Consider the following 14070-nt stretch of genomic DNA (forward strand, 5'->3'; position numbering starts at 1 on the left):
TGGCCTAAGACAGCTAGTGATGATTATCTTACATTCCTATAACATACTCCTGGCAAAACTAATCTGACATAACCTTGGTCACGAGGTTCCTGTTACCCAATGTTCACTTGAAGTGTTCTCCCTCTAAGGCAGAACTTTATTGGCCCTTGTTGACACCGGGCTCCTTAGACACATCAACCAGGATCAGAAGATGGAGCCAAAGAGGAAGAACCACCCCTTTCCAATCACTATATCATTGGTGCTCTATAACTTTATAGATCAATAACAAAGATATGTACATAAGATAATTTAACAACAACAACAACAACAAGAGAATAGCACATGTAGGGGTTTTTCGATCCAAAGGGCCTGTTAATCCTATTGGTCCCTTTGTAAGCATTGCCAAATTGTACAGATTTTCCTAAAGATGAGCAATAAAAGAAATAAATACAATAAAAGCACTTGATTTCTTTTAGGTCCCAATTGCCTAAATTGGGAAGCAGGCTGTCAGCCCTTAGATCCATTAGCGCAATATTCCTGGTGCTCTTTATTATTTTTACACATTTTAAATGCTTACTTATATTATTTTAAATATGCCTAAACCTTGTACTTGCAATGGCTTATAGTTTAATCTTACTATGCCCTTATTAGTGATATCAGCAAGATAATCAGATCTGCTGAAGGTGACTTGAGGAAGCTGACTTGTCACATTTTGTTTGCATGATTAATACACTATGTGATCCTTGACAATAGCTCATGAACCATTCACATACTGATGGATAATGGACAAAGAAAAAAACCCCATAATAGAATCATTTATTAAAGGTCCACAGATGGTATCTCTTCTATGGTGTTTTCTTTGCTGAGTTTTTTTCTCCTAAAGTATGTTATTGGTGCCTTAGGACATGTGAAAACCACCAGGTGGGCATTAAAAAAAGAGAATAAGAAGACATTTATGCACAATTATTTTGAAGATTAGCCTTTGTCATCCTATTCCATGTTGCATATATTCATTTAAATCCATGCAGTCAGTATCAAAGACACATCAAGAGTGACAGGTTCTCTCTGAACATGAAACATACAGAGAACTGACTGGGGTAGAAAAAAAGAAGCAGAATGTAATTTCAGCTAAAGAAATGGAAATATTTATATTTTATCTGCAAGATTTATATATCAAATGGCATGTTTTTTAATGTTTGGCTTACTAAGTGTATGCTTTGTTTACAGCTAAGCCAGCAGAAATTGTTAGGTAAGGGTGTTTGCTTTATGGTTCAGTTTTGACTAGGTACAAAAAAACAGGTGAACTTTTATATCATATTGACTGAAACAGCAGAGTAACTCTGTGACTGATCCTTTCCACCGTGGACACAGAAATAATGCAATAATACATACACCTACATGCAAAGCCAGTCTTCAAGGTAAGTGATAAAATCAAACAGTATAAGAGTCATATACTTTACCTCAGAGTCAAGTGCTAGAGAGCAATAAGGGGGCAGGGGCATGACCCTTATTACTCACTTAAAGGGCACCTGAATTTGTTTCCCCCACCAGAGGTGACAGGTCCCCTTTAAGTGAGTAATAAAGGGCCCTGCCCCCTTATCGCTCTGGCACTTACACTCTGGGGGAAACAATAGTTTAAAAAAATAGCATCTGCCAGTGTTTGGCTGCCCACACCAGGAGTTCTCTCCCCATGTGGGCGTTCATGTTGTATAATGTTCATGTGCATTATGAGCAAATCTTCCTGCTCGCTCATTATGCCAATGCATCTGACTTAGGCAGAGTGGCTGTGCCTCAGAAGCTTATGTCACACACATACAGATAAACACAGACAGAAATTGTAAACAGGAACTAATCGAATAGACCTAACAATGGGCAATGATTTTGTGCCTGAAGCGGCTTTAAATACTAGAATTTTCATGCCGAAGACATGATGAAGTCATGCATACGGCATGTAAATCGTGGAAGTGCACGCCTCACATGCCATAAGAGAACTGGCAAGCCACAAGGAAGGATCACCATTGAAGGAAGGATTGATTCTGAAGATGATCAGCCCTGACATCAGAAACAGGAACCCAAGAGTTTTCCTCAGGACCGTATCCCTTCCATTGTACCAATGTACCAATAAAAGAGAAACATGAAACAAGTTAGAGATCCTAAAATTATCAGGAAGCTTGAGATGGACAGAGGAATGGTTAATAATCTCCATTATAGGATATTGACCAATAAACCTGGGTCCCATCTTAAGAGACGGAACCTTAAGTTTAATATTCTTTGTAAATAACCAAACCAATTTTCCAACCTGATATTTGGGTGCCTCCCTACGGGATCTATCGGCAGCTCTCTTTTGAGTGGAAGTAGCTGCCAAAAGGGAATCATGTACCCCAGATCAAATCTTTGAAAAATGCATTTAAGAAGAGTTAACAGAATATAAATGACCACAGCATGGAAGAGTCTGAATGAATTCCAATTTTTTGTGATCAGTGTAAATAGTGACAGGATGAGGAGCCACTCCTCGAGTGCAAGTTTAACTGCCAGAAGCTTACGATTACCAACGTCGTAATTTTGCATGGCAGAAGAGAATTTCTTTGAGAAGTAGGCACAAGGGTGTAGTTTCCCATCAGCGACTTCTCTCACTGAGGATTGCTCCTGCCCCAATGTCAGAAGCATCTACTTCAATAAAGAAGGGTTGTAGGAGGTCAGGATGTTGAAGAACATAAGCAGAAACAAAGGAGTCTTTCAGGGACTGAAAGGTCTCCAGGGTGTGAGGGGGCCAGGCATTAGGTTTTCCTCCCTTCCGGATGAGAGCCAAGACAGGTGCAATATGGGAGGAGAACCTTCTGTAGTAGTTAGCGAAACCAACAAATCTTTGTATGGCCTTGGTGTTCGTGGGGAGAGGCCAGTCTTGGATTGCCATAACTTTAGAAGGATCCATCTCGAATCCTTCACAAAAGATAATATAACCCAGGAAGGGAATCTTGGGCACCTCGAAGACACACTTCTCCAGCTTGGCAAAAAGGGAGTTTTCTCTCAGATGGGAGAGAACTTCTTTCATGGGTTCGGTTACTTTCCAAGTGTTTGGAGAAGATTAAAATGTCGTCCAAGTACACGACTACGAATTGGCCCATACGATCTCTGAAGATGTCATTCACAAATTCTTGGAAAACAACAGGGGCATTGCAAAGACCGAAGAGCATTACCAGGTATTCATAGTGCCCCTCTCTGGTGTTGCATGCCGTCTTCCATTCGTCGCCCTCTCAGATGCGGATAAGGTTGTATGTTCCTCGAAGATCCAACCTAGTGAAGATCTTAGCCCATCTATGTTGATCGAAGGGTTCAGAGATGAGGGGCAGAGGGTATAGATTTTTAATCGTGAGCTTGTTCAATCCCCTGTAATCAATACAGGGACACAATCCGCCATCCTTCCTCTCCAGAAAGAAGAACCCCGCCCTTGCTGGAGAAGATGAAGGTCGAATGAATCTAAGTTGGAGGTTAACCTGGATATATTCCTTCATCGCAGAATTCTCAGCAGGTGATAGGGGATAGGTATGGCCTCTGAGGGGCATGGTACCAGGAAGAAGTTCAATGGAACAATCGTAGAGAAAATGAGGCGGGAGAGTCTAAGCAGACTTCTTGCAGAAGACATCCGCAAATTCTTTGTCCACTGTGGGCAAAGACTGAAGGTCTGCAGCAGCAAGGGGCACCCAGGTGAATGAACTTTACAGTTCTTCTGACAGAAAGGACTCTAATGAGATATCTGGTTGGCAGACCAGTCAATAGTAGTGTAGGGATGTGTAAAATAGCCATCCCCAGTATTATTGGCAGGCAGTCCCTCAGTGTTATAGACACCTAACTGGGTCCTAAAATACAGTTGCGAGGGCTACTGTTTCCTACTCCTGCTCTAAGCTATGTCCCTTGCTATTTCTCACAGTGACCAGCAGATTACACTGTGCTAGGATATAAAAGGCTCTGAAGCCATGCTTTCAGTGTCCATTTTGTGCTGGCTCTAAGCTGAACAGGCAGGTAGAGCTCTGTGGAACCTAGACAGATCAGGTCTAGTAAAGATAGGCTACTCACCTATAGGTCACTATAGGAGTGACAGATACACAGGTTATTTAGCTGAGCAGCTCAAGGCTCTGACGAGGAGAGTCAGAGGGATTAATATCCCAGGTACTAATAGCCCAGAAGTAGGGACTAAGTGTATAGGAACAGGGTAGATAGATTCCCCTCAGGTTCCACTTAGGGAAAAGGCTGAAAGCTGGGTGTACCTTTATTGCTGCTGAGCACATCCTCTTGCCTGTGGGGACTAATACTGACCAAGTGGTGCTGTGAGTATTGCCTATCCAATGTGATGCAAAATCCTGTCTGCTCTATTGTATACTCCACTGAGGATTGTGTATGTTCAATAAATATGTTCATGGTTAAGTTATAAGAATCACTGGCGCCCAATTATTATACCCTGTATCCAGTTACAGTTGCACTACACCCTGCCTCCACACCGTTGCGAGGGCTTACTCCCTAAGATTATAGGTCTCATCCAGAGCACATTTATTGGGAGTGGAGCTCGATAGTGGTGTACCACACACACAATTTACTATAGCGCTACAGTAGCATTATGCAGATGGAGCCAAGGTAGCCCCAACACCACAGGAGCAGATGGGCAGGTAAAAAATCAGGAACGATAGTCTCTCTTTATGCAAAGTCCCAACTTGCACAGGTAATTCCCCAGTTGTCTTGGAGATAATAGCAGAGATTAGTGGTCTGTCATCAATGGTTCTGACCGCAAGGGAGTAAATAAGGGGTACAGGGGAACTCCCATGTATTTGGCAAAGGAAGCGTCCATGAAATTCCCGCCAGCCCCGGAATCAAGGAAGGCAGAAACGTTGATAGTCTTAGTGGTCAGATGAATCTGTAGAGGTAGGAGAAACCGGTGAGAATTCCCTTGAGGAACAAGTGCAACGCTCCCCACATGAAACAGCCCAGTTTTACCTTGGCGAGAGGAACCTCCTGGCTTCAATGGGCAGGAGTTGGCAAAGTGAGCCTGGCCACCACAGAATAGACACAGGCCAGCCGAATGTCTCCTTGTCGGATCTGTAGGACATGGTAAGAGGTATTAGCGACATAACATCGAAGACAGTTCAAAAAGACTTCAGGAAAGCATTGGCATCAAAGGTCAAGGGTGAATTCTTCTCCCAGAGAGCAGTCGTCCACTCTAGCGGTTTACCCTCTAATCTATTCATCACATACCCCACTGCATATCTTGACGGCGCTATATAAATAAATGATGATGATACCCCACCTTAGCCCGCTCACTGGAGAACTGCAAGGGTTGAAACCCAAACTGGATGAGGCATTGGGTCATAAAGCCTCTACAGGCCTGAGGATCTCCATTATAGCGGGGCAATGGAGGAATGCGGTGCTCACAAGCCGATGAAGCCACAGAAGGAAGAGTCACTGCAGCGTGAGGATTTTTTGCGACCAGAGAGACGGATGGCATCCGAGAAAAGTGTCCAGTATTTGCCCAATGCGGACCTGCTGACCTTCATAAGCCTAGGGGGAAGCCTAGGGTAAAAGTCCAAGTTTGCGGTATCCAGAAAGGGGTCAGGCGTAAGCATAGTCAAGTTCGGGCAAATGTTCAGTAAGGCAGGCAGCAGGAATCATAATCAGGATCAAGCCAAGTGTCAGGAAGCCAGGAAATAGAAATTCAAGAATTTGGGAACCCAGGAACATGATATAGCAATTCCTATAATAGAGCATCGAACCCGTGACCTGGAAGTCCTTTTATTTTCAAAGTTTGCACCGGAAGTGTGACATCATTGATGTCGGCATCGGCCCACGTGGTTCATGGGCTTGGCCATCTTGGAAAAAATTTAAGACAACAAAACCACAAACTTACTATCCATTTCCAACAAAGTACAGTACTAACTCTTAAAATATATTTTATTATTCCAAGCATCCAAGGAAAATATTCAACTGATCATACAGTATGAAAAATATAAATTAACCAAATACTATGAAGTATTAAGTTATAGCAATATTTTATTTTATTATTTTATTTTTATATTTTATTTAGTTTTAATAACTTACAATACATTTTCACCAATCTATCATTAAATTATTTTAAGACAGTTGCAAAGCTATGAATTCATGCATGAAGATGAAGTCAGTGAAGGATTTCATATTTATTACATTTAAATGTAACTGACATATATTGTTCATCATTTTCTTCTGGAAGTAATATCTTTAATTATATCAGAGAAATTTGAATTATATACTAGTGCAAAGGATCTGCTTTTTACAGAAATTAAGAGCAAAAGAGTGGAAAAAAGTATTTAAAATTGCACTTTATAAACTGTGTGTTCCAACCTCAGTCAACAAACCTTTCATCTTTTAAATGAAAATAATGGAAATCTGCATTGTATCACTGCAATTTTATTTTAATTGCTTTCATGTGTTAATTTCAGAACTGTGTAACCTTCAGTAAGTACTGGAACGTAGTGACGCCATACTTCTTTAGTTTTCTGTACTGGCACGTCAGTACCTCTATTGACACCTTCAGCCCTAAAGAAGTGTGTGAGAGAGGTGCATCACTACATGCCAGTACGTGTCTATTGCAAACACATTCAGCACACAGGCAGCAGTATAGACCAAGTGACAGATCATTTCACTAATGGGCCCAAATATTACTGCTATGGGATTCCTGATCACACTGTGCTGGGGGGCCTCATTATTTTTAATTTCATGATGGAGGCTGAGGGCCGGTGTAAATTTGGACATGCCTGATTTAGCAGCAAAAAATTGCCTTGTAAAAGATCAAGGGAACATTATTGCCTTGGTTTACAACCATTTGGGCTGTAGACATAATTTGCAAAATGCCGTCCATGTGTTGCATGAAGTAAAAGCATTTAAAGCATAATTCAAATGAATGTAAACATTAGAGAACATAAGGAAACCTTTAATTATTTACAGGTATTCTAAAAAGAATGCTTTAGCAGTAGATCTTGGTCAAACATTTGCTTTGGGTATCTTATTTTGTGCCCTGCTTGTATCTTTGGCCGTGTACTCTCTGACTGATGCTTAGGGCTTTAACGCCACCCATTTTTTAGAAGGGGCTCATGCTAGCCAACAATATTACTATTACAGTAAATCATTTACCTTTATCCTTTTGTTCTCATGGTCATATAGAAAAGAGGAGCACTACTAGATGTACATACATCTATAATATGTATATTACATTTATAAATTACATAGCTCAGACTGACCTCAAAGTGCAACATATTAGCGTCACAAATCCACCAGAATTGAATATTATCATGTTCCCGAGAAATATGTTAGAATATACTTTTGAGCATATTTTTAACACTTTTTTGAAAACATCATGCTTACTGGTATGTTAAAAATTACATGGTCTGACCCAGACTTGCTTCTGCCACTCCCAATAGAGCAAGTGTTACATATGACTCTTTTACTCAGATGGTCCCTCGCTGTGCTGTTGGAGGAAGGTTTAACCACACTGTCTCCCACACCAAACCTGATCTTTCAAATAAACATGGGTGGTTGAATGGATGGTAGACAATTGCTTTTGAGGGAGGCATTAGATGGTAGAATCTGAAATCAAGTCAGTAATTGCTTCAGACACTTTTCTCCACTATCTCTTATTCACACAATCACAGCTGTAGGCCTCCCAAGAGGTAGTACTTATAGGTTTGGTGAACCGATCCACTAAAGGTTAAACCAATCAAGAGCTTTAACAGACAATTCCCAAAATGCCTAGTCAGTTTGGCAATTAGAGGTTTAAGAAATCAGGCTCATATTTAAAATTATCAGTAATGTTTTAAAATACAAACAAGGAAAACTATGCTGTGGCAGAATTTGAATGTGAATGGGGTTACTATTAAGAATTTACAGGCAGTAATTTGTAGGCAGAAATTAGAAGTAACATAATATTAGGCCAATCGCATATACAGTCAATAGACTGTAGCTAGGACATTGCCTTCATGACAGCATGTCCTTTTAATGTGTTTCTTGGAAGTTGATGTTAAGAAATAGTTATTGTACTTACCCACGAGCCAGCCCTCCAGCATTTCCCCATTGCTGAAGTGTTCATAGAGAGCTGACTGGCACAGGATACGGTCGTTGTGGACACTTCCAGGAAAACCAGATCTCACACTTATGATCCGCAGCTGGGAATCGCACACCCCCTGGACATTGATGGAGTGGGAGCGCTTCCTGTTACGGTGGCGCTCCTGATGATGTCTAGATTGTATGAGCAGGAATATGGGTGCAGTCAAAGGCTGAAAATTGCCAATTGAGTCAAAATCTTGATTTACTCTTCTCCACTCTGCTTCAGTTGAGGGAAAGGAAATGAGCCTTTGCAAGTGCAGCAGAAAGGCCATCAGCACTTGGTTTAGTATCAGCTACAAGGTGTGCTGGCACATGCCAACAAGGTGTGTGGAGACCGTTTAGAAAGAGCCTGTGCCCAGGAAATTCAAGACCGCAAGTAGTTTGCATATCGCAAGTAGGGCATGAGGCTGTGCCATCACAGCCTCCAAGTCCTGCGTAACAAGACCATAGACCTGGAGGATGGCAGGACAGATCAGGTGGTACATCCTTACAAACTCGTCATCATACAAATCTTAGCAAGTGGCAATGGAACAGGAGGGTGCTCCTGTTGCTGGTCCTCTACCCTCCTGATGTTGTTGGTGCAAAATTGCCAACAAAAAAGGGACAAGAGGAAACTGAAAATAAGGATTTCTCCCTGGATATTCCATTGTTGCCAAACTTTATTTGCTTCTGCGGTCAGGTTTTATAACTTGGCCACTCATTCCTTGTAGTCCATAACTATTCCTCTCTGTTCAAAGTCGAAGGCATGCTTTCAATGTCATTTTTGTTTGGAGCATCTGAAATTGTCTGGAATTCTAAATCTGGCCATCAATTTCCCTTTAAAAAGTGGGTTCCCAAATCTGGCCATCTCTTCCCGTTATAAAAGTGGGGTCCCAAATCTGGCCCTCATTTCCCCTTTAAAAAGTGGAGTTTGAAATCTGGCCTTCACTTCCCCTTTAAAAATGGGTTTCCAAATCTGGCCGTCACTTCCCTTTTAAAAAGTGGGGAAATTAGCCACTCAAAACTGGTGTTGCAACTTTGGCGGGAGGAATCAGTGAAATGCCCCCCATAGCAACAGAGGCTTGTTCTTCACCCACAGTCGTGGGACTGGAACAGCGTGGTGTTGGTGATGGACAAATAGGTAGTGCAGGCTTGTTGCCAGGTGCAGCTGCGACATCAGGCACCCGGGGGGAAATTTGCTTTTGTGCGCAGGTGCTGGGGACAAAATCATTGAAGCAGAACCAGCTTCTGGATCAGGCCAGCCGTCCCATCCATGATCCGCCATCTTGAAATCAGCCGCAGCCACGTGGCCAAAGATGGTCGGCAAATGGTGCACCCGCAGCCACAGGGTATGGACAAATGCTGGAAAAAATTCCACACAGGCTCCAGCCACAGCCGTGGACCGGTAGAGAAGCGGCACTGGGTTCTTGACTAAGTTGTTTGTAAACCGTCTTGGGATCCGCAGTGAAGAGCGATATGTTTGCAGCTAATATCGCTTGTAAAGTGGAGTAAAAGTGCCTTAAAATACTCTCCGTAGCAGTCGCTAGGCTTGTAGGGTAGGCCAAGGCAGGAGCTATGCAATACACGTTCTTCCTCATGAGAACACTCCACAAAATGGCGGCAGTGACGTACCGTCATGGACCGCCTCTTGTCCTTAAGCATGCCAAACAGTATCTGCGCGGGACAAGATGGCGCCTGCGAAATCTCACGAGGGCTAAATGGTGCCAGCGAATATGCGCCTGGCGAGGACTTTAGTGGCGCAGGCGAATAAGGGGAAACGGGAAAAACCTCCAAGCCCGAACCCACGGCCTTACTATGCGCTACACTAAAAATAGCAACTGCTATTATAGCCTGGAATTAGGGCAGAGCCCCGCGTTGTGCGCCAAAATTTAACGCTTTCTTGGGCTATTCAGCACAAAGATAGTTAAATGTGTCCAGCTAGTGTATGAGCATGGGTTACACTGTGAAACTACACTCAGGGCATAGCCTTCGCTAAATGGAAGCTTCCCCTTTAAAGAGCAAGTAAAGTCTAAAATAGAATGAGGCTAGAAATGCTGTATTGTGTATACTAAATATAAACATGAACTTACTGCACCACAAGCCTAATCAAACAAATAATTTATGCTTTCATAGTTGGCTACAGGTGGTCACCATCTTGTAACTTTGTTAAACATCTTTGCAAGACTAAGACTGTACAAATGCTCAGTGTGGTCTGGGCTGCTTAGGGATCATCATAAACAAAGCTACTTGAGTTCTGCATGGCTGGGAAGTAAGGTGGGGGCTCCCCTTGCTGTTCATAAATATGATTGTTTCCCTGCCTAGCAGTTAGGGACCGTCTGACAATTCCTATTCACAGCAGTAAATGAAGGGAGAATTTCACTGCATACAGTCAGGTTTCTTATAAAAACGGTACACCTTTTTTAATTAAAGTATATTGGAGATAGGTTTCTTTTTCATTAAAGAAAGTAAAAATGGGATTTTATTTTTTTGCCTTTACATGCCCTTTAAGATGTTGTAAAACTACAACCCACAGACTAATTAGTGTAAAATAGATGAATTGGACGCCAGGAGGTTCTTTATGCAAACAAGAGAGATGGTATTTATTGAACAAATATGCAAATGCAATTGACCTCAGGTTTACTCATGCAGGAGCTGTAGCAGGAATAGCATATTACAGAGGAGGAAGGATAGCATGATGATGATGCAGCATGCACAGATGTCACTCCCATAGTCAAATAGTAGGCAGAATATCTCACTCTCAAAGACCAGTCACCAGTGTGAAACAGGATCAATCAGGTAGAGACCAGGCAGTCCTCTGCTAACCTGAATTCCTTATCTCTGAGTTCTCTACAGTAAACGCAACCTTAGAAGCCTTTGGGAGGCTACTCCCTGCTATTCTCCTTGATGGAGCACACAACTACTCATAATACCTAAATCTGGCTATCTCTCTCTCTCCTAGAGAGACTATTATAGATCTGCCCTAATGATTGCTAATCCTCATTCACGGGAGAACCTGGTTCCAGACTTCAGCACCAAAGGTATAGGTCCCTTTGGGGTAAATGGCTTTACTGGGGCCTTGGTGATCCCAGGCTCAATGGGAAACACCTAGCAGCACAGACACCAGGAGCCAAAGAGGAAGAGGCCACTCCTGGCACAACACTATATAGCAGTGTGGCAGGGGAGTGTCATTACACTCTTTGTCCAATAGGTGAGGGTGTTACACTTAAACTGTTGCAAGGGCTTGTGCCCAATAACAAAGGATAAGAGAAACTAGATAGAAGGTAGGGGATTAACTCTATAGGGATAGGATATCCTATAGGTCCCTACACATTTATAAAGAACAAACATATTCCGCAGCACTTTACAATTGATGGGTGAATACATAGAAGATTCATGTTACATGCAAAACTGCATACCTACAAGAATAGATTTCCCTTATTGAACCTAGCATTCTTTAGTATAAACGAAATGTTCACACCGCCTGCTAAGTGCTGTGCTCATTGTCACATCTTTAACGTTGCTGTTTCCTGACCCTGCTCATACCCCCTTCTCCTCTTAAATTGTAAGCACATGAAGCTGATCAAAAACCAAGTAGCAAAAATCTAGAAGTATGAGGAAGACGGAAATACTGCCTTGTACAATGAAGTAATTTGAAAAGCCAATATAGTTAGTTATTCAGATCCAGCAAGGTGCTTACAAGTCTTAAATCCTTCTATGGTGTCTTGCACCTAATATGGATGCATATTGTGAAGGAAGTTTTATCAGTGCTCCTAGGCCTGGTTCTGATCAGGACAGGTGCACTGTACTTGCTGGGAGAAGATTAGGCAGCATGACAAGGCAAGGTGTGTGGGTGGCATGTGCCTGAGCTCTCTAAGATTCTTCAGGCTCAGCTTCAGTGATGTCATTTTACCATGCCGAACCCGATTTGTCTCAGAGAGCTCGGGCACATACAACGGATGCATGTTGCCTTGTCTGGCTGCCTAATCTTCTCCCAGCAGGTACCGACCATGTACCTTTCCCGATTTTACCTAGGCCCAGCAGCGCAGATAAAAATAAATATAAAAGAAAATACAAATAGTAATTGAAAAAAAACTAGATCATGGCCCCTTGTGGTGCACATGTGACCCTGATTAATCGTTGTATATGTAGCACCCTATTATGTGCGCAGACTGTCTGAACATTATATTGTGGGACAATTATTAGTATAAATGGACAATGGATTACTAAATTGCTCACCTGATTTGATAAAACAGAGGCTGCACACATTTGATATTCCTTGGAGTTAAGAACTACATTTCCAACAAGCCCTTGCTACAGGAAGTGCATGGAGACAGCCAATAGGAGCCTGGCCCAGGGAACCAGAAGGAAGGAGGGGGGATTAGCCAGCAAGGAGGACTGTGCTATGCTGGAAAAGTAATGACTGGGAGTGTTATGTTGCAGCCAGTTTAGTGATTAGCCAGAAAGAGAAGCTGTCACTAATCTGCAGAGGAAGACACTGCAGTTTGCTGAAAGTTGTTTCCTGTTGGAAAAGTGCACAAGGTTCCAGTAGCCAGTGTGATCCTGGGTACCTAAGCACCTAAATTGCTGGATGTTTCCACAGTGCTCAGAGGTGTCTCCCTCATTATTACAGTCATCATCTGAGAGTGTTTCAGTGAACCTGCAAAGCTATTGAGGTGACTTCAGGGATTACACAGCCACCTCATCCACCTGCAAGGATTGTCAGTAACGCTGACAGCATTGTTTTCATCACAAGGGGCCCCCACCGGTGTACACTATATCCAGCTGGCAAATTGTCGAGAGGAACTTAGGTGTGCACACCAGGGTTATGCTGCGGCTATTCTTATTGAAATCTCATTGTTGCTACAGTAATACATTACCTATTTTAGTCCATATCTAACCTTTTTCTTACAGCTTCAGCTGTTTAATAAAGTAAGGCTGTGCCTGTTGCATTGCCATTCTTGTTTGCCTGTTCACTGGATCTGGGGTGTCACCAGTAAGATCATACCCATTAGCACACTTTCATTACACACTCACGGGTGTGCTACATATGTTTTTAAACTTTTGGGAGTGGAGTAACCTAGAAGGGTGGCCTGTAGAAAGGGTGGCCTGTAGAAAGTGTAGCCAAGGGGCCTCACATCCTATTACTTTGCCACTACTTTAGGCTTTCTGACAATCTGTTGCTATACTGCTCTACAATATAAAAAGAAGCTACATAGACTCTCTTTTAACTTGTTTGGTATGTTTATACTAATCCATGGACTGAAGTATTTGAGACCATTCTGTTATTCCTTTATGGGACTCTTATCCTCTTCATATTGTTCTTGAATGTTATACTAAACATGTTGCTACTCACAAGACTGTACTTAAAAAGCAATTCTTGAACACGAGATAAAAACTAGGAAAAGTATAAAACAAAAAAACACAAAAAACAAAAACAAATTAAAATGAGACAGGGAAAAAAAAAAATAATATGTAAATAAAAACACAAAAGTCATAAAATTGATGACCACAAAATTGGTAATGGTCCTGTACTTTATAAAGAAAAAATCTCCTCAAAAGCCAACATGAACTTTTCAGATTACAATTTGATTGTAATGAAAACATCACTTCTATGATAAAAGTCACTCAAGCATAGCATGGCTATGGGCAAATATCAAAAAATATTATTAAGATTACAAATACTATCACCTCTCATGACCAACAGATTAAAGAAATGGAAGAGAGAATTTTTTCAGTTCATTGTTTAGCTCTACAATAAATTTGTTACGAGAGGAGAAACTCAAGAACTCCATTTTAAATTAGATGATCAACATGTCAAGGAGAAATAATAAGAGATATGTGGGCATTCTGGAATCTTTCAAAGCTGAACATCTTTGGTGATCAATCTTCTTGAAACATGGGTTAAAAAGGAGCTCATAAATGTGAGGATAGAAAGCCCTCTTAAAGGGGACATATAGCATAAATTTTCACAATGCGTCAAACCATATTAAA

The 14070-nt window shown here is 41.8% G+C and overlaps 1 protein-coding gene across 1 annotated transcript; it reads right to left on the reverse strand.

The window, feature by feature from the left end:
* Positions 1 to 2596: 2596 nt before the first annotated feature.
* LOC108716138 (uncharacterized mitochondrial protein AtMg00860-like) lies at positions 2597 to 3031 on the reverse strand. The gene has a single exon (XM_018262267.1). The coding sequence runs from the start codon at positions 3029 to 3031 to the stop codon at positions 2597 to 2599; it is 435 nt and encodes a 144-aa protein (XP_018117756.1).
* Positions 3032 to 14070: the final 11039 nt, after the last annotated feature.

Source organism: Xenopus laevis, chromosome 5L (genome assembly GCF_017654675.1).
Source record: "Xenopus laevis strain J_2021 chromosome 5L, Xenopus_laevis_v10.1, whole genome shotgun sequence".
Lineage (NCBI taxonomy): Eukaryota > Metazoa > Chordata > Amphibia > Anura > Pipidae > Xenopus > Xenopus laevis.